Source organism: Molothrus ater, chromosome 12 (genome assembly GCF_012460135.2).
Source record: "Molothrus ater isolate BHLD 08-10-18 breed brown headed cowbird chromosome 12, BPBGC_Mater_1.1, whole genome shotgun sequence".
NCBI lineage: Eukaryota > Metazoa > Chordata > Aves > Passeriformes > Icteridae > Molothrus > Molothrus ater.
Genome location: NC_050489.2, coordinates 18,898,174 through 18,918,269, shown reverse-complemented (window position 1 = coordinate 18,918,269; position 20,096 = coordinate 18,898,174). Strand labels below are relative to the sequence as shown.

General features: G+C 61.4%; 1 protein-coding gene across 4 annotated transcripts in view; it reads left to right on the top strand.

Annotated features, from left to right (window-relative positions):
- Window positions 1-20,096, top strand: part of GSE1 (Gse1 coiled-coil protein) — a 102,153-nt gene that overhangs the window by 67,625 nt on the left and 14,432 nt on the right. For all 4 annotated transcript variants that reach the window (XM_036390420.2, XM_054516164.1, XM_054516163.1 and 1 more), the window contains exon 3: window positions 18,342-18,560. In XM_036390420.2, coding sequence (XP_036246313.2) covers window positions 18,342-18,560 — 219 coding nt within the window. The remainder of the gene's footprint in view (window positions 1-18,341; window positions 18,561-20,096) is intronic.

Below are 20,096 nucleotides of genomic sequence, written 5' to 3'. Positions count from 1 at the left end.
CCAGGGGGAGCCTAGGAGCCACCGGAGAGTTTCGGCTCCGTCCCGGCGCCCGAAATGCCCCTTTCTCCTTAAGTTAGATGGGGAGGAAAGTGGGCTGATTAAAAAGCTGATTTCTTTTCCCAGCGACCGGCGGGGTTTTGCCATCCTCCCGTAATTAGCCGGTTACACGGCCGTATGTTTTATTTATGAGCCGAGGGCGGAGGGAAGGGGAAGCGGAGGAACGACCGTGCCCTATATATCTGCAAATAAAACACTTCATTTCCCTCCTGGGGAATGTCACCTCGAGAAACCATCGCTTTCCTGCTCACTGCCCCGTCCAAATCGCAGGCTGTAAATGGCTTTGTGGGCCTGGCTGGCGCTCAGATGGGTTTAAAATATGGATTTATGTCTTTATTCTGCATAGTCAAAGGTCAACAAGAGCAGGAAATCATCGCTGAGCTGCTTATTTACGATGGGAGGCGACCGCTCGCTCCTCTTGATCCCGTGTCCCCGCTGCTGGATGCTTCCAGGGTGCCGGGCTGCAGGGAATGTGGTGGGAGCCCGTGCCTCAGTTTCCCTAGAGCAGGCATCCCTTGGGGTTGGGTATCCCCATGCTGGATATCCCCAGCACGGCCGCATCCCGTTCCATGGGGAGACCCCTGGGGACACCCGTGGGGAGGCCGAGCATCCCCAGGGAGGGATGTCCATCCCGGTGTCCACCCGGACATGGCCATCCGGACGGCGTGGGCAGGGCCGGCCCCGCGAGCTGCGCTCTCATGCTTTGCTAATCCCGCCTGGCACCTGCCCCAGCTCCCGGCGGCTCCGCGCGAGCAAAGGAACCAATTAATCCTCCCGGCGCTCGGGGAAGTGGGTCAGGCTCGTCAGGCTCTCCCGCTAACGAGGGGCGAGGCGCGGCGGCGTGGCCCAGCCGGCTGCTGGGTGGCCGGGCGGGTGTCTCGGCCGGTGCCCGGCGTCCCGCGGGGTTGGTAAGTGGGTAAACTGAGGCAGGGTGGTCGCCCGCCTCAGAGCGGGCACAGCCCGAGAGGAGGGTGGCGGATAATTCGGTTGGGTCGATGTCGCAAAGGTTTCCCTACGGGGCCGTCCTGGCCGCTGCGCCTCGGTTTCCCCATGCCGGCCAAGCAACGGGTGCTCCTGGTTTGGGGTGTTTGGGGTTTTGGGATGCAGGGCGGGGAGCGCAGGCAGGGCAGGCAGGGCGCCCCTTTGAAGTGGAGCTCAACTTCCAGGAGTGAAGCAATTCTCGTTTGCATAATGAATAAAGGCAGCGGAGAGGGAGGGGGGGGAAGAAAGGGGGGTGAAACCCCAAAACCGGAGCTGGCAGGCAGGTCTGCCCTCCCTCCCCTCCCCTCCCTCCCCTCCCTGCCTGCCCGCTCCCCCAGCCGCCTGTAATTACAGGTTTATTGCCTGCACAGCTATTGTGTAATGACATGTTTGCAAATTAATTTTTACGGCTCCTGCCGTGGGGGGGGGGAGCAGGGGAGGGGTCCCCCGGTGCTTGCCTGAACCCAGCAAATCCAACCCCTCTGCAAGCGAGGTGGGGATCGGGTGGTGTGGTGACCCCAAAGCTTTCCCAGCATGGGGTGGGGGGGTCCCCATTGCACCCACACAATGGGTTTGGGGCACCCCCAGGTGTGTCAGCCCCATCACTAGTGAGGTTTGGGAGGGGGTTTGGCTGGGGTGGGGGGACACGGTGGAGCAGCACCCCACGGGTGGGAGCAGCCGCTCCCAGTGCCCCACAGAGCACGGTGACACAGGGGAGCTGCCTGGGAGGGAGCGGGACGCGAGCGACGATGACTCAGGGGATGGGCCAGAAATACTCCCAGCGCCGATCTTGACAGATGTAGGTTAGGAAGGAAGAGAAGACATAATAATAATCCCCCGACCTGGAATCGGGAAAGCAATATTTAACGAGGGGGGGGAGAGGAGGAGGAGGAGGAGGGTGCAGGTTTGCACAGGCTCTGTCTCTGCCGAGTGGGATTTTGGGGAGCACGGCTGGCAGGGTGGGAGTGCAGGGATACCTGTGTGTGTACACACATGCACGTGTGTGCATGCAAGGGTGCATAAGCGTGCACAAGTGCATTTGCAGCCGGAGGACCTCTCACAAACCCCCTCCAACCATCCATGCCCAGCCATGGGGATGGATAAGTTTGGGGTGATGCTATGACCCCCTTTTCCCCCTTGTGCCCATGCTCTGGTGGAGTCAAGGCAGGCAGTGTCCTCCTGGGAATGGCTGGGCGGATTTGGGGTTACTCTGTGACCCCCTTACCCCCAATCCCCACACCCAATGCAGGGAGTGTCCTCCTGGGAATGGCTGGACAGATTTGGGGTGACACCGTGACCCCCATGGCCCCCCATCCCCACGCCCAGTGCAGGCAGTGGCCTCCTGGGAACGGCTGTGCGAGTTTGGGGTGACATTGCAACCCCCTTTTCCCCCTTGTGCCCATGCTCTGGTGGAGTTAGGCAGGGAATGGGCACTTGGGAATGGCTGGCTGGATTTGGGGTTACCCTGTGACCCCCTTACCCCCCATTCCCCACACCCAGTGCAGGCAGTGTCCTCCTGGGAACAGCTGGGTAGATTTGGGGTGACACCATGGCCCCCATGCCCCTCTGTCCCCACACCCAGTGCAGGCAGTGTCCTCCTGGGAACAGCTGGGTGGATTTGGGGTGACACCATGGCCCCCATGCCCCTCTGTCCCCACACCCAGTGCAGGCAGTGTCCTCCTGGGAACGGCTGGGCAGATTTGGGGTTACCCTGTGACCCCCATGCCCCTCTGTCCCCACGCTCTGGAGCAGGCGGGTGCCAGCCGGGAATGGATGGCTGGGTTTGGGGTGACACCGTGACCTCCGTGCCCCCTGTCCCCACGCTCAGGGGCAGGCGACGGGCGCCTGGGAATGGCCTCTGTATCTTTAAGCTGTTTGAAGGGCTGGCCATTATCATACAGGATGTGGCTTCTCTTGCAGAGGGCGAGATATCACACGTCGCCCCGGTGAACTTTGGTGTTAAAACCAGTTTGGGAAGAGAAGGACGGAGCTGGGCGGGGGCGCGCTGGGAGCCGAGGGGGGAGATCAGACGCACATGTAGCGCTCAGAGAGGCGCGCTCCCGTGAGAGATCAGACGCACATGTAACGCTCAGAGAGGCGCGCTCCCGTGAGAGATCAGACGCACATGTAGCGCTCAGAGAAGCGCGCTCCCGTGAGAGATCAGACGCGCATGTAGCGCTCAGAGAAGCGCGCTCACGTGAGAGATCAGACGCGCATGTAGCGCTCAGAGAAGCGCGCTCCCGTGAGAGACCAGACGCACATGTAGCGCTCAGAGAGGCGCGCTCCCGTGAGAGATCAGACGCGCATGTAACGCTCAGAGAAGCGCGCTCCCGTCAGAGATCAGACGCGCATGTAACGCTCAGAGAAGCGCGCTCCCGTGAGAAGCGCGCTCCCGCTGGGAGGAAGCGCGTGCCCGCGGAGGCGCGCCCGTGCGTGCCCGGAGCCAGCAAAGCTCCCCCCGATCCACCCCGTCCCCTCCTCTCTCCACCCCGCCTTGGCTGATCGTTTGCTTAAAGCAAATTAAGCCGGGCCCTCGTTACTATGGTGCAGCCAGGATCTCCAGCCTCCCTCGCGCTCCCGTAATAGCATTTATTAGCCCTATTTGCCTGCAAGCATGTCTTCCCGGATCTGCTAATGCATCAGCGGAGAGGGGATGGGGGAGATCCTATCGGGCGGCTCATTACAGCCCCCGACGCCCGGCGAGGCCGGCGAGGGGGGGATTTAGGGGCTCGGAGGGGATTTGGGGGCGGGCAGCCGGGGTTGGGGCAGGCGGCTTTGCTCGCCTGCCTTTTGTGAAGCAGCAGGCAGCTCCCGGCAGGCAGGAAAGTTGGGTTATTTATTGTTTTATTTCCTAATTTTCCCTCCTGAAGCGACCGAGGCGGGGAGGGAGGGGGGGGGGGGGCCTTGCCTTCCTATTTTTATTTTACATTTACCTCTCCCCCCCCGCCCCGCTCCGCCCGCCGCATCGGCAGCTGTTTGAAAACAGAAAAAGACAAGAAAGAAAAGAAAAAAAAAAAAATTAAAATTATTCCGTCTGTAGGCGAGGAGGAGGAGGAGCGGGGGGGATGAAGGGGAGGGAGATGCTCCCCGGGGCGCCCCGGGGGTTCGCCCCCTCCCCCGAAAGCGCCGGGGCCAAAGGCTGGAGCCCGGGGGATGCGGGCGGTGGGCGGAGGGTGCTGGGGGCGAGCAGCTGCCGGCCGCCCTCCTGCCCGCTCCCCGTCATTAGGGGAGACAAATCTGCTGTCAAGGAGCCAGATTTCCAATTTACCGATAATGATTCTTGCATGAAAATTGATCGAGGGGCAAGCCTGCCGCCTCTCGCCCGCCCGCCTTGGCGCAGCCAGCGGAGAACGGGGGCTTTCCGGCCGCACGGACGGACGGACGGACGGACGGACACCGGCTCGCGACCCCCGCCTGGGTCACCCCGCCCCACGCCTCCATCTCCCCCTTCCCCCAGCGTGGGGGGAACCCCAGTGCACTGCTCAGGGGGTGCGTTCCCCGCCGCCGAGGGTCCCACCGCCTCTTCATCCTCCTCCTCCTCCTCTTCCTGGTCGCTGGCTTTTTGTGTGCCTGCGGTTGGCAGCTGGGGGCTCAGCGGCAGGAAAACCCCCGGGAAGGCGTCACGCGTGGCAGCCAGGCTCCTGCCCTGGCCCCGCCGGTGACAGCCGCCACCGCCACCCTCCGCCGGCGCCCTGGGCTCGCTGCTATTTCAATTTTTATTTTTCCTCCTCCCCCCACGCACTTGATTCCCCCCGCTCCTCCTCCTCCTCCTCCTCCTCCTCCTCCTCCTCCTCCTCCTCCTTCTCCTCCTCCCCGCTCCACCGTATTTTTTCGCCTCTGGTTTATTTTTCCAACCCCCTCCGTGTGGCTTGGTGCTAATTTTTGGGGTTTTTTTTTTCTTTTTTTTTTCTTTCCTTTTTTTTTTTTTTTTTATTGCTTCCTGACACATCCTCCTCACGTTGGCTCTTTTATTTTTATTTTTAAATTTTTTTTTTTCTTCCTGGCTGCAATGGAACTGTAACATAAATCATGTTTGGGTTGAAACCACCTCTCTATTACTTACCAGGTAAGGCACCGAGCGATGCTGCTGCCAGCCCTCCTCACTCCCTCTCCCCACACTCCGGGGTCTCCCCCGGGGTCCCCCCCAACCCGAGGACTCCCTTTTGTCCGCCCCAGCCAGCGGCAACCAAGGGCGATTTGGGGGTGAACTTAGTTTCTTCCAGCACCTTATAAGAGGTTTTGGGGTCGGGGGAAGCCGGGAGAGGGGGGAGCAGAGAGCCCTGGCATGGCACTGCAGTGTTTTGGGGTGCTCGGATCCCCCTCTCTTCTCCTGCTGCCACTCCCTCACCCTGGGGGTTTCTCCCTCTCCCCGAGGAGCCGGGGGCGTTCTGGCTGGGTTGGGATTGGGGAGAAATGGGGGATGTGCTGTGTTTTGGGGTGCCAGCCTCGTTGCTGTGAGGGCACAGGGATTTGGGGCACCAAAGTTTGCTGTGCCACCCCAGCTGGCAGCTCCGGCTCCTTCGGCTGCCAATAAGGGAGGGGGATCCCCCCAGGGGGTTTGGGGAGCACCAGTGGGGTTGGGGTGCGAGCTCGGGGGGTGCTCGGTGGTGTGTGCTCAGGGTGAGTGTTTTGGGGGGGCTTTGGGGTGCTTGAGGGTGGGAGCTGGAGGTGCTCTGGGGGTGCAGGCTCAGGGTGCGTGTTTGGGGTGCACTCCGGGGGTTTGGTACGCTCGGGCTGTGAGCTCAGGCTGTGATCTCGGGGTGCTCCCGGGGTTCACGCTCGGGGTGCAGCCTCCGGATGCAGCCTCGGGCTGGGAGCCCCGGCCATGAACTCGAGGTGCTTTCGGGGTGCGGGCTCAGGGCGCTCTCCCCGAGCTGGGGAGCAGTGGCAGGGCCCTGTCCGGGGCTCGGTGCCCACGCGTGGCCGTTCCCCCACGGATGGCTGTTTGTTTCAGGAAATGGCTTTGGCATGTGGCCGTTCTTCCCGGAGCCAGCGGCTCTCCCGGCGCGCCTGCGCCGGAGCGCACGAAGCCGAGCCGGGAAGGGCGGCCGAGGAGCGCCGGGGTCCAACTGGGGGTCCCCCTGCTCTGGGAGGGGCTGTGCTGTGGCATCCTCTGCCAGCGCTGTGCCACGCTGGGGACATGGGTGACCTGCTTTCCTGTGGCACCCTGAGCAATCCCACCCTGCTCCGACCCTGCACCCTCCTCCGTGCCGGCTCTGGGGGTCCCGCTCCCCGTGTTCCCCCCAAACACCATCGCCTCGCCTGCTCCTCACTCTTCTCCGCTGCCTGCAGCAGCCCTGGGTGATTCCTGCCCAGCCTCTGAGCCATCCTTTGCGGTGGGGACCCTCCAAGGGCTGCAGGTGCAGGGAGACGTGTTTGGGGTTGGCTTTTTTCCCCCTTAAATTCCATATTTAGCACGCGCCGGTCGAGCCGGGGTTCCCGGCGGCAGCTCCTGTTGCGTGAAACTTCTGGTTTTGCCGTTGTGGCTGATGCACTAATTCCTGCTCCCTGGAAAACCCTGCTCCGGCCGGCTCCCCAGCCGCCTGGGAGGAGGAGGAGGAATAATAAAACCGGAGGAGAAAAGCAAGACAGAGAGGAACATGGAAGTGTCAGGCTGCGAGGTTTAAAGCAATTAGGGGGAGCGGTGCTGGAGGCGCTGGCACGCAGCGGGATCGCTGGCGGCAGCTGCCGGGCGTTGGGAGATGCCGGTGGGCCAGGTCGGCCGGGAGCAGATGGAGACGGGAACCTTCCCCCCGCCCTGGGCTCGCGGGGCGTTCAGCAGCGCCGGGCTGGTGGCGGTGACTCAGCGGCGCGAGTCCTGCTGGGGACTGTCACCGCCTCAGGGACTGCCTGGCCCTGGCCCGTGTCACACGCTCCTCCTCGGTGGCTTGTTCCTGGCCCGGGATCCAGCTGGACCCGCCGTGTCCCCTCTGGTCACCGATGCTGCTGTCCCCTCTTGTCACTGATGCTCCTGTTCCCTGTATCCCTCTGGTCACTGATGCTTCTGTCCCTCTTGTCACCACTGCTGCTGTCCCCTTTTATCTGTCTGGTCACCTCAACAATGCTCCTGTCACCTCTGTCTCTCTGGTCACTGATGCTTCTCTGCCCTTTTATGCCTGTGGTCACCGATGCCTCCGTCCCCTGTGTGCCTCTGGTCATGAGGCTGGATTTGTGCCACGGGGCTCAGCCGGCTGCCAGGGGACACTGGGCACTGTGGGGACCTGCCACCAGGCATCACTGAGAGCCAGGGCACAGGCAAGGGACCCCATTCCTTGCTGGTCCATATGGGAGCCATGCTCAGGCTCATTTTCCCGGGATAACATGGGTGCAGTTGTCACCCTGTGGCCGGTGTCAGTGTCCCTCAGGGACACCACCCTCCTTTGGGGACAGCATCACCCCTTGGGGACACAGAGCATCCCCGGAGGGCCTGGCTGTTTGCTCCAGCAGGCACAAGGCTGGCACCTGGATACACACAGCTTTCTGGGGGCTCCCCCTCCCTGTGAGTGTCCCCAAATCCGGCAATCCCCCAGGTGGCCCTGGGGCTCCCCGGCGGGTGCCTGGCGTGCCGGGGAGGATGGCGGTGGGCGCCGGCAGCGGATGCTGCTGACTCAGGACCTTCCCAAATGGTTCCTATTTTTATGCCGGGGCCGGGAATATTTAGCCCCTGGATCAAAGCAGATGGAAGGAGCTGGGTGATGCCGCGTAAACACCCGCTTGGCGGGTGCCGCTGCCGCGAGCTGTGAGTCACCGGCGGCTCTCGGCAGCGCTGGGCGGGCGCAGTCGCCCCCAGGCTGGGTTTGGGGTGCTCGGGGCTCAGCCCCACTCCTGGCGTCCCCCCAGCTGGGTCTGGGGTTTGGGGATGCCCTTCCTCATCCTCGCCGGGTGTGGGGTCCAGGGGTGCACAAGGAGGTGTTGGTGGGGTGCTGAGGGGGGCTGGGTGATGCCCAAGCTGTGTTGGGGTGCTGGGAAGTCCTCCTGTCTTCCTCCCTTGCCCACCCCACCATCTTCCTCCTCCTCCTCCTCTCACCAGTCCTAAATTCGGTCGCCATGGCAACCATGTCAACCACTTTCCAGCTTCCCCGTGATGGTTTGAGGAGGGGAGGGGGGGAAGAGGGAGGCCAGGGGAAGGGGGGGACTGGGGGCATTGCTCGGAGCTCGGTGGGGGGGACACTTCCCAGATGGTTTTTTCCTGCTGGATCTCATCTGGCAAGTGAGGCCAGTGCCAGCCCAGCCTGTGCCAAGGGGTCAGGGGGTCCTGGCCTGGGGAGGGGGCTCCATCAGCTCTGAGTGGGTGGGTGGGCACCCTGAAAATCTGGTGTCTTTCTGCAGCCATCCTGCTCATGCCATGGCCCTGCAGGCTCCCGGGATATCAGTAGCCACACAGCCAGGAGGGGGGTGAATTATTCCCAGACACCCCCTTTTTCCTTCCTTCTTCCTTTCTCACCCCCCTCTCCTGCGTAATCTCTTTACTCCCAGGCTAAACCCGGTTCCTGATGGTTTTACAGGCAGATTTCTCAGTAGCTATATAGGACAGGGTGCAAAGCTGTGTCTGGGTGGGTGGGTGGGTAACACCAGCATTGGCATCACCCCACGGCGGGTGGGCACCCGTCTGCCCCCCAGGAACGGCTGTGCCATCACAGAGCTGCTGGGGCAGAGGTGGAATCACCCCAGGAGGAATTCGGCTGGCGACTTGGGGCACCCCTGCCACAGCCCCCTCCCTCCAGGCACCGCCGCGCCCCAATCCCTGTGTGTGCAGCGGGCACCGCTCACCTCCAAACCTCCAAACCTCCAAAGGCACTGCGGGGGTTTCGAGGGGGAGCAGGTGCTGCCTTTCTCCCCGGCGTGTCCCCCCCTTCTCCCTCGCCTTGGCACCGGCTGTCGGCACCTGCCGGGATGCTCCTTGGCACGGCACCGCGGCACGTGCGCGGGCACCGCCGGCGGCAGCCGCGCTCGAGGCACCGGCGCTGGCAGCCGGGGGGGAGAGCGGGGCCAGCCCTGCCCCGAGCCTGGCAGCAGGAGCATCCCCTCCCTCTTAATTTTATGACTGATTTTTAACTTTTATTTCCCGAACGCTGCGCTTAATTAAACCCAGGCGCCTCTCGCCGCGAGCCCGACGTGGGGGATTTATGACTCCAAACATCGACCCCCGCTGAAAAAAACCCCTCTGACAGATTCTTCTCCTGGATTTCAAGTGGGGGTGACACTCCAAACCCCCCCTTCATCCCTTGCAAGATGCTCTGAGGGGGAAAAGACGGCTGTGCATCAGCATCCCCAAGCTTCCTCCTTCCCCCCTTCTTTTAATAATAATGCTTTAAAGATGTTTGACATCTGTAACAAACAGCTGGCATCCTGTTATGGAAGAATGTCCTTTTATTTCCGAGCAGGTTGAACTGTCATTAATAGTATAATTAGGTGATTATCGGCGTACAGCAGAAAACTGCTTAATTGCACAGCCAGCTTTCCGAGGATCCCAGCTCCTTTATTGCTGGATTTGTTTTAGCCGCCTGAATATTTTCTAACTGTTTTGTTGGGTTCGGTTGTTGGTTGGTTTTGTTGTTGTTTTTTTGTTGTTGGTTTTTTTTTTGCCACGTTGATGATTATTATTTTTTAATGCGTGTGACAGCTGGGGAAATGTGGCAGCACTGAGGGGGGAGACACACACGACAGCTCTGGCATTTGTCCCCATGTGTCCCCCCCCTTCCAAGTCCCCAGGGCCTTTAGTTTTAACACCGTGTGCACTGGAGTTGGGCAAAAGGGGTTAGAGGTGGCGTTTTGCGGGGTGCAGCACCCATGGTTGGGAGCTGAGAGTTATTTGAGGCAATAAAGGAGATGTCTTTGTTGGGCAGCGGAGCCGTGGCACCTGCTCGGAGGGCACCCATCACCCTGGGCATCCCTCACCCACCCTCACCCTGCCCTCCCTGCTGGGACCCTCCTTTTGGAGCTCCGTGTCACACAGCGTGGTTCCCTGCTCTGCCGCCCTGCTGTGGCTCCGTGGCCATCCCCACCCTCATCCCTGTGCCCGGGATGTGTGGGTTTGGGGGCACAGCAGCTTTTTTGGCGCCTGCCAGACAATAGTGCTTTGTATCTCCCCCCGGTGCCTCCAAACACACTTGTTAGCGCCGCAGCTTTGTGCTGTAAATTTCCATGGAGTAATTACGTCTTAATTTATGATAATCCCGGGCGGGCGGTGGTGGAGGGGGGCAAGCACCAGTCAAGTTTGGAAGTTTGGGGTCCCCCGTGGCTCCTGCTGCCCGTGAACTTCTCCATCCCGGTGGGTGGGGAGAGGAGCATCCCCGAGCAGCGAACGGGGCTGTTCCCGGGGCCAACAGTGAGTGAGGCCACCTGGGTTTGGGATTTGGTGTCACTTTGTAGTGCTGGAGTGTCCCCAGTGCCATCCGGGAGCTCGGCATCACGCCGGGGTCATCCCGGGGTGAGTGTCCCGTGTCCTGTGTGCGTGTCCCCAGTACTGGCTCCCCCGACAGGGAGGGAATCTCTGGCTTCCCCCAGCCCCTGGCACGGCTCCGGCGTGGGGCCGGACCCTTCCCCCTTGCCGGCGCTGAATGGCTCATCCCGCCTTTGTCTGGAGGGCTTATTACAGCAAAATAGAGGCTCTTTTCCCTCGGCCTTCCCAGCGGGCAAATTAGATGCTTTGGCAATTTGCTTGGAGGGAGGAGGAGGATGGGGAGGGGAGGAAGGCTCTCATCACCCCCAGGGTGACTACAATGCCAGGCAGGGCTCTGGCATCTCCAGCACTGGTGTGGGAAAGGGAGAGAGGGGCTCCCAGTGTCCCCTGCAAAGCCACCACGGTGGGAATCCCATGGGATTTGGGGAGCTTCCCTGCACAGGGAGGTTTGGGGGATGCATGCCTGGTGTCCCTGAGCATTCCTGCAGAGCTGGGAGGCTGCTGGCATCCTGGCATCCCAGTGCCCTGGCCAGTGGGGCCTGTGGGCACCCTGTGCCCTGCTCCAGGGTGGGATTTATCCCTGGAGAGTGCTGAGAGCCGGGGGCTGTGCCCGCTGCACCTGCAGCCGGGTCCCCGTTGGGAGGCAGCGTGCACCCACTGACATTTGCCAAGCGTAAAAATTCAATTAATTCCAGCAGGCAGATTAAATATAAGTGAATTTTAATAATTTGCTCGAAAGGCTGAGGATTACTGTAGGCGAAAAGGAAAGATGCTGCTCATGGGGGCACGGCCGGCCTTCCCAGCACCAGCACGTGGGATCACTGGTACTAATCACCCTAAATCCCAGCGTGGGAAGAGAAGAGGGGTCTGCTCCCCTTGCTGGGCTTTTGGTTGATCTTCCTTGCCATGAGGAACGTGCTGGATCTGTCCCACCAGCGCTGGCAGCGTGTCCCCACCCCCAGCAGAGTCTGGCTCCAGGGACATCTCTGCTCCTTCAGACCTTCCTCCTTTTTTTGTGGGGCTCCATGAAAAGGGAAACACCCATCAAGGCGGCCCTGGTGACCCTGCAGGTGCTCCCAGGCTTGGAGAAACCCAAGGTCTTCCCAACAACATCTCATAGCTCAGACGTGGGGCACCGATCAGGAGCAGATGGCATTGGGAAAATGAAAATCCACACAGCAAATTCTCTGTTTGCCAGGGATGATTTCTTATCCCAAGGTAAAACCTTCGCTCTGGCCCATGCTGCACCACCAGAAACTGCTGGGGGACCCCGGGGGTGAAGGGGGGACCCCCATCCTGCCTGGACCCCCCCATCCTGCCCAGACCCCCTGCTCTGCAGCGGGATTGATGGAGATTGCCTGTGACCTTTGCTAGGACACGAGGAATTACCATTAATGCTCCTGTATTTCCGGCCTTTGCACCATCCATAAATCTCATATCAAGCCGGGCAGGCGGCGTAATCTGCCAGGCAGTGTTATTAATGCTCCTTATTAATGCTCCTTATTAATGCCCCTTATTAGTACTCGTTATTAATACCTGTTATTAGTACCTATTATTAATTGCCCCTGATGCCTGCCATGAGCTTCCCTGTGGCTGGGGGCTGCACTGTGGAGCCCCTCTCAGCTTTTTGGGGTGGATTCTGGGGAGTCCTTGGTGCCAGCAGAGTCACCCACCAGCAGCAGGGGTCCCCTGTGGGCACCCGCCCCGTGATGGGGGCAGTTTTTGGCCGTGCTGCAGGAGGGTGGCACGAGGCATCTGCTCACCTTGTCCTGGCACTTCCCAGCTGTGTCCTGCAGCCCTTTCCCTTGGCTGAGTCCTGGCTTCCCACCCTGCCTGCAGCTCCCTGGCCCTGCCTGCAGCCCCCTGCCCCTCTCTGCAGCCCTCCCTGCCCTGCCCCTGCCCCTCCAGGACCTGCCCCATGCAAGATCCAGCCTGCTCGAAACTCTAATCTCCAATTTTATTCGCCCGGCTCCAGCCGATTTGCATAATCCACATAATCACCCTGGTTTTAATTGCCTACAACTCTGCAGAAAGATCATGTGGTTAAGTGGTAAATCATAATTAGATAAATAATTGGCTTGGCCGCAGCAAGCTGCTTTGTTATACCTGCCATCTGCTGGGCAAGGGATCCTGCGCCCAAAACAATGCACTGCTGCTGCTGCTGCTGCTGCACGCCTGCACCAGCCTGGGCACCTGGGCACATGGGGCACGGGGGCACGGGAGGGCAGCCTGGGGGTGCCAGGCATTGCCTGCTCTCGGGCTGTGCCGTGGCTGGCAGCTCTGTGTAAGTTTTGGCAGCACCGTGTGGTGCCTGGCTCTGACCCAGATGTTGCCCAAGGGCTCTGTGGAATGCCCAGGGCTGCTGTGCAGTGCCCTGCGGCATCTGGGAATGCCCAGTGTCACCTCCAGGGGATGCCCAATGGCTCTGTGGAATGCCCAGGGCTGCTGTGCAGTGCTCAGTGGCACTGGGGAGTGCCCAGTGGCACCATTTAGTGCCGCTGTGCTTTGGTGCCTGGCGGCACCAAACAATGCCTGGCAGGGCCATTAGGTGCCCATCAGGCAGTGCCCAGCTCTCTGTCAGACCAGCATCCCAGTGCAATTCCCAAATCTCCCCCAGGCAATTCCAGCATCCCAGTGCAGTGCCCAGTGTCTCCAGGCAATTCCAGCATCCCAGTGCAGTGCCCAGTGTCTCCAGGAAATTCCAGCATCCCAGTGCAGTGCCCAGTCTCTCCCAGGTGGTTCCCAGCATCCCAGTGCAGTGCCCAGTGTCTCCAGGCAATGCCTGGCAGCCCCATGGAGTGCCCAGTGCCCCACCAAGCCACTGAAGAGCCCCAGAAGATACCAGGGTGAGGGGGTGAGGGCTGTACCCCGCTCCCCCCAAAGCAGAGGGACCCTCAGCAGGCAGCTGGCACTTGGATCTGGGCATCAGGAGCCAAGAGGAGCTGCCAGCCCAACCCTGGAGCTGCAGAGGGGAGTTCAGACCGAGCAGCACTCTTGGGGCACAGGGGCTTGATTTTCCAAGCTCCCAGCTTTAAAACAGGGCAGAAAGTTGCTTTAAAGTAAATTTTTTTTTCCTGGCTTGATCTCCTGAGGGCTGAAAAGGCTCCCAGGGCTGCTTGGCTGGGCAGGGGAGGGTTGGGAAGGGAGGGGAAGCACCCGGCCTCGCTCCATCCCCAGCGCTGAGCCCTCCAAACGAGCTCTTATTAGTTTGCTTGTTGTCGTTTGCCGGATCAATGGTCCATGGAGGAGTGATCGATGGAGGCCCAGCCTCCAGGATAACAGTGCCGGATGCCAGGCTCCACAGGGAGCCCCAGATCCCACCCAAGGTGCTCCTCACCACGGGGAACCCATCCAGGCCCCTCCAAGGGGATGGGGGATGTTTCCAGAACGGGCCCTGGCTTCTACCTAAAATTGGGCAGAGGCTGTGCTTGTATCTCTGTGCCCGGGGACACTTGGGGACACCGAGCCCGGCCACCTCCCGTGCTGGGAAGGGGGGAGGGAGGGCAGGAGCACGGGCTGGCATCGATCAATTAATTAATTAATGGAGCATGTTGGAGGTGCGGCGGCAGAGCTGCTCTAATGAGGGGTGGAAAACGTGCAGGGCATCGCCGGGAGGGAGGGGAGCTGGTCACCTCTGCCCGTCCCCTGCCTGTCCCCTCTGCCCAGGGCGTGACAGGCTGTGTGACAGGGCCACGACAGCACGCGCTGGGCCTGGCCCCCTGCCCTCCATGCTGGGGCCGTGCCCGCTGCCTTCAGGCACAGAGGGAAGGGGGGCTGACAATGCGAGGCCATTAGCATCGCCAATCCATTCGGAGCAGCTGTTCCTGCTCGGAGCGTGCAGCTGGATGCGGCTCCGGAGCGGGAGCACAGGCGCTGAGAGACGGGGGGAAAGGCTCGGGGGGGGACCTCATCACCCCAAATCCCTCGGGGAACCAGCAGCAATCGGCGTGGTGGAGCCTTCCAGAGGGTTTGGCCGAGTGGGCTCCGTCCCAGCTGCGGCGCTGCGGGGTGGGTGCGGACCCATCCCCGGGGAGGAGGAGGAGGAGGAGGATGCAGGATGCTCGTCTCTCCCCACTCCCTCGGCTTCCCGCCGCACTGGGTTTTTTTCCGCTCCATTTGCCAGGGGCTGGAGCTGCTGCCTGATCGTATTTGGTAATAAATTATTAGTTCCAGCACTTGGGAGCCCGGCAGCTCAAAATAGCTGCTGTAAGAGCGGGCGGCTGGTGCAGGTCGAGTTCAATGGCAATCTGCTCCCAAAGGCACTCCACGCTCATTAGAGGCCTTTCAAGGTGCTGGGAAGGGGGCAGTCGGGAGCCGAGGTGCTAAACCTGCCCACTTCCCCTTTCCCGACAGCCCTACCCCGTGCCCAGGGATTTCAGGGTGCTGGGAGCCCATCCCTGCCCCTCGCTGCCCGCTCCTGCCTGCCCGCAGCGGCTGCCAAGGGCTTTTATTTGTCTCCAGCCCCACCAGGCAGCCAGACTGGTTCTGCTCTCGCTGCCGGAGGAGGCTCCCGCTGCCAAAAAACCCGCCAGCATCATCAGGAGCAGATGGAGAGAACATGGCACGCTCCCAGCTCCCGGCTCCCAGCCCTGCGCCGGCGATGCGGGGGCTCGGGGGGGCTCCAGGAGTCGGGGCTGGGGGGTCCTGTGCCCTCTGAGGTGCCAGCCCTGCGGTGGGTGCCGTGTGTGGCGCTGCGGGGAGCGTGGCAGTGACCCTGCCGTTCCCGCTCCTCCTCCTCCTCCTCCTCCTCCTCCTCCTCCTCCTGTGGCTGCTCCGCGGGCACGCAGCCAGCGGGCACCGGGAATGCCAGACACTCCCTGTGCTGCTGTGCCCGGGCACATGCCGTGGGAGGGCCGGGGACAGGGTGACACATCGCCAGCTCCTCAACCTCCCCCTGTGGCCTCAGCGGGGGACCCAGGTGTCCCCAAGCCCCCCTGCCTTGGTGCGGGGGGGGTTTCAGGCATCCCTTTCCCAGGGAGGGGTGCATGGGAGTGCCAGCCTTGGACCCACACAGGGCTGGGGACACTGCAGGGACAGCCTGTCCCGTTTTGGGGTTCCTCTCCCCGCCCTGGTGAGGCAACCGCTGCCATGACCCCGGGCTGCTCCAGGCACCAAACTTGACCTGTTTTTCTGCACGGATCTGCCTGCTGAGAGAAGCAGCCGGGGAGGGGCAGAGCTGGAGGGGGCCCCACCTCACCGTGGGGCGTCACAGCGTCCCCAGCCACCCGCAGGGGTGAGTGACACCCACGATGTGCTGGCAGTGGGATGCCGGAGGGATGGGGGGGATGCAGCGTGGCAGCCCCACATCCCATCCCATCCCATCCCATCCCGTCCCATCCCATCTCCCATCCCATCCCGTCCCATCCCATCTCCCATCCCATCCCATCCCGTCCCATCCCATCCCATCTCCCATCCCATCCCATCCCATCTCATCCCCGTGTGGATGCTCCCGCCCAGCCAGCTCCCCGTGCCTCAGTTTCCCCAGCTGGCAGCTGTCCCGCAGAGCAGCCCAGGGACGCCCGGACAGACGGACGCCAGCGCCGGCGGGGCACGGCGGGTGAGCGGCGCTGCTCGGGCCCCAGCCGGGGCGGAGGCGCCGATTTTATCACCGGCAGGGAGCGGCAGAACTGGTTTGGAGCGCGGCTGGGGCAGCGGCTCAGCTCAGCCCGGGGGCAGGAGAGCTCCCCGCACGCTGCCCCGGCCACTCGCTGCCCTGAGCTCGCCTGGCAAATCCCACTGGGATCAGGAGTTGGCCGGGAGGCGTTTGGGGATCAGCTGAGCATCACACGGGTGATGCCCTGCTTCAGCCCCGTGCCCGTGTGCCAGCCTGCTGATCCCTGCTGATGGCTGGAAAAGCGTCTCCAGGCCTGGATTGGGGCTGGAAGTGGGGGTTATGGTGGGAGCAATAGGTGGGGAGGAACTGGGGGGCACTGGGAAGTGTTTGGGGCTGTGCCTGGGGGATGTGGGGCAGTGCCTGGGGATGCAGGATTGTGCCTGGGGATGCCAGGCAGTGCCTGGGGATGCAGGATTGTGCCTGATGGATGTGGGGCAGTGCCTGGGGGGTGTAGGGCTGTGCCAAGGGGATGCCAGGCAGTGCCTGGGGATGCAGGATTGTGCCTGGGGATGCAGGATTGTGCCTGGGAGATGTGGGGCAGTGCCTGGAGGATGCAGGGCTGTGCCTGGAGGATGCCAGGCAGTGCCTGGGGAATGTGGGGCAGTGCCTGGTGGATATGGGGCAGTGCCCGGTGGATGTGGGGCAGTGCCCGGTGGATGTGGGGCAGTGCCTGGTGGATATAGGGCAGTGCTCAGGAGGTGCACGGGAGCTGCAGGCTGTGCCTGGAGTGCCGTGTCCCCTTTGGATGGTGCGTGGGCGCCTGGTGCTGCAGGCAGATCCCGGTGCGCCGCTCTGGGAGGGGGCACCGAGCCCCCAGCCGGGGCTGGAGCAGAGCCCGGGGGTGCCGGGGCCGGGCTGGCGTGGCGGGTTGGCTTCCCAGCTGTTCTGGTAATGAATTTACATGAGCCTGAGCGTGTCGACAAGGCGGCAGTCAATGGCTGAGAGCAGCGGAGTTAATAAATGCTTGTATAATGAGGGCAGAGGGGAGCGCGCCGCCGCGCCGGCCGCCTCTCCTGGGGCCGGGGGGCAAAGATTAATCAACGCTGAGTGCCCCCCGTGCCCCCCCGGCTCCCGAGGCGCCCCCCGCCCTCCCTGGCCATCCTGGAGCTGCCGCGGGATGCTCGGGGGATGCTCCATCCACCCACCCTCTGCAGTGCACGGATGCTCCAGGTGCTCAATGCCTCCAGGCCCGCTGGGAGTTGGGGGCTGCCCCACGACCCCCCCCATCCTCCTGCCCACCTGGGAGCCGGGCTAATTTTAGGCTGGTGTTAATGAAGCTGCTGGGTGAAGTCTATTTTAAGGGCCCTGACATCAGCAGTTGCTGTTTTGGGAGGTGGAGAGCCCTGGAGCAATTGGTGTGACAGCTGGGGGGGCTCGGGGAGGGGCTGCACCCTCCTGCTCAGCACCTGAGCCTCACTTTTGGGGTCACTGTGCCCTTTAGGACCTCGGTGCTTTGGGGGGGCAGTGGTGGGGATTTGGGGTGTGAGGATTTGAAGGGGCAATGTGGGGAGCTGGGGGTGCAGTGCTGGGATCCAGGGATGCGATATTGGGGGTTTGGGGGGTGCAGTGCTGGGGATTGGGGCATGCAGTGCTGGGGATTTAAGGCTGCAGTTTTGGGGGTTTGGGGGGTTCAGTGCTGGGGATTTAAGGCTGCAGTTTTGGGGATCCAAGGATGTGTTACTGGGGATTTGAGGGTACAGTGCTGAAGACCCAGGGATGAAATATTGTTAATCCTGGGATGTAGCAGTGGGAATTGGGGGATGCAGCGCTGGGAATCCAAGGATGCAGTATTGAGGATTTAGGGGTGCAGTGGTGGGGATTTGAGTGTGCAGTGCCTGGGATTTGGGGTGCAATATTGAGGATTTAGGGGTGCAGTGGTGGGGATTTGAGTGTGCAGTGCCTGGGATTTGGGGTGCAATACTGGCAACAAGGGGTGCAATGGTGGGGATTTGAGTGTGCAGTGGCTGGATTTAGGGGTGCAGAAGTGGCAACAAGGGGTGCAGCAGTGGTGCTTTGGGTTTTGGCAGCGCCATGCAATTCAGGGGACTGCGCCTCTCCCCACCACCTGCATCAGGATGCTGAAGTCCCCCACAACACCCTGCAGAGCTCTGCTGAGCCCTCCTGCTCCATTATCCTGGGGACTGTGGAATGCTGGGACACACTTCCCCCCATTGCCTGAACTCGGGGTGCATTTTGGGCTGGGATAATGAACTAGAGGAAAGGAGCTGCTGGGGGAAACCGAGGAGCCCATCTCGCCGTGTCTAACGCGTTCTCTCTGGTTCGCAGGCATGAGCCATGAGCCGAAGTCGCCGTCGCTAGGAATGCTCTCCACGGCCACCCGCACCACGGCCACCGTGAGCCCCCTGACCCCGTCGCCCCTGAACGGCTCCATCGTCCCCAATGGCAGCCCCGCCGCCAGCAGCACTTTGTCCGTCCAGGCAGCACCTTCCTCCAGCTTCGCCGCCGCCCTCCGCAAGCTCGCCAAGCAGGCCGAGGAGCCCAGAGGTGGGGACAGCGACAGGGACAGGGACAGGGCGGTGACAAACGCTGCTGCCTCTCCCAGCAGCTGGAGATGGTGTTTTCCTGCCGTTCCCCCTCTGATGCCTTTTGCTGGCATCATGTCTCGAGGGCAGTTTGGGAATTGAGTTCATCCGGAGTGATCCGAGTGCTGTATTGCCCTGGGACCAGCCCTGTGCCCTCCCACCATGGTGGCTTTTTCCCCGAATTTGCTACTTCCCCAGCCAGATTTCCCAGCTGAACAGCCCCAGGGGTGCCCCAGCCCGTGTCACCCACATCCTCCATCACACCCCCCTCTCTCTGTTTGGAAGTGGGATGTGAGATGCTTCTGGAGCACCCCAAGGTTCCCCCTGCCACAGGGAGCACGTTCCATGGGAATTGCCAGGGCTCCCACAGCCAGATGGGGAGGCAGCCAGTGCCCAGGCTGGGAAGTGTTTCAGGAGACTGCTGGTATCACCCATTTGGGATGAAATAATCTCTGTCCCTGCTGTTTTCATTGGTGGGTGCTACCCTTGGATCACTGCCCACTGCCTGGGCACTTTGATCCCTTTGCAAGATGTTTTTTGCACCCAACCCCTTTGCAAGATGGTTTTTGCAAAGTCTTCTTGGAAGACCCTATTTAAAAGGCCCCTTTGGCACAATCCTTTTCCCAGGACCCCTTTTGCAGAGCTCTGTTTGGAAAATCCCTTTTGGAAGCACCATCTACAAGACCCTCCTTGCAGCCCAAAAATCTCTGGCACAGCCATGACCTGAAGCATCAGCTGCTCCCAAGGAAAAGTGTGGGGATTCCACACTTTTGTAATTCTGAGGGAGCCAGGTCTTGGTGGTGCTTCGTCCTCACTGGAAGCTCCTGGTTTTTCCCAGCTGCTTCCTCTGGAACCCATCTGCTTCCTTTGGAGTGATTGATTATTGATGGAGTTTGGGGAATTATTTTGCTTTTTTTCCCCTTGCCCCCCACAGCTTGTGCCCTCCCTGTGCTGCTCAGCCCATCTCAAGGGACATCAGCAGGTTTAGGCATGGATTTTGTGGCACTGGAGAGAAGCAGCCACATTCTCTTTGGATTTCCCCTTAACACCTGCATGGTTTGTTTGTTAAAACCCCTCCCTTGCCCATTTGGGTGCCTCATCCCAGAGGTTTTTGATCCATGTGGGTTTGGGTGTGTGTTGGGAAGGGGTTTTTTCTCATTGCTGTGCTTTTTAGCACCCGGAAACGAATTGCTTTTCCCTGAAATCCTCACGCACTTCCCACAACGGGAGATGCTCCCTCCACCTCCCTTCCCAGCTCGGGAGATGCTCTGCTGTGGCAGATGCTGGATCCATGCAGGATCACTGGTTTTATTCCAGCTTTATGGGCTCACAGGTGTGCTGGCACATCCCTAGGGAGATCCCCTGCTGCTCCACAGCATCCCAAACCGTCAGGGCTCATCCCGACCAACCCCTTCCCAGCAGAGCCCCACAAAGCCACCGCCTGCCCGGGGGCTGCTGCCTCTTGTCCTGCCCGGGGCTGTCCGCAGGGTGGGTTTTA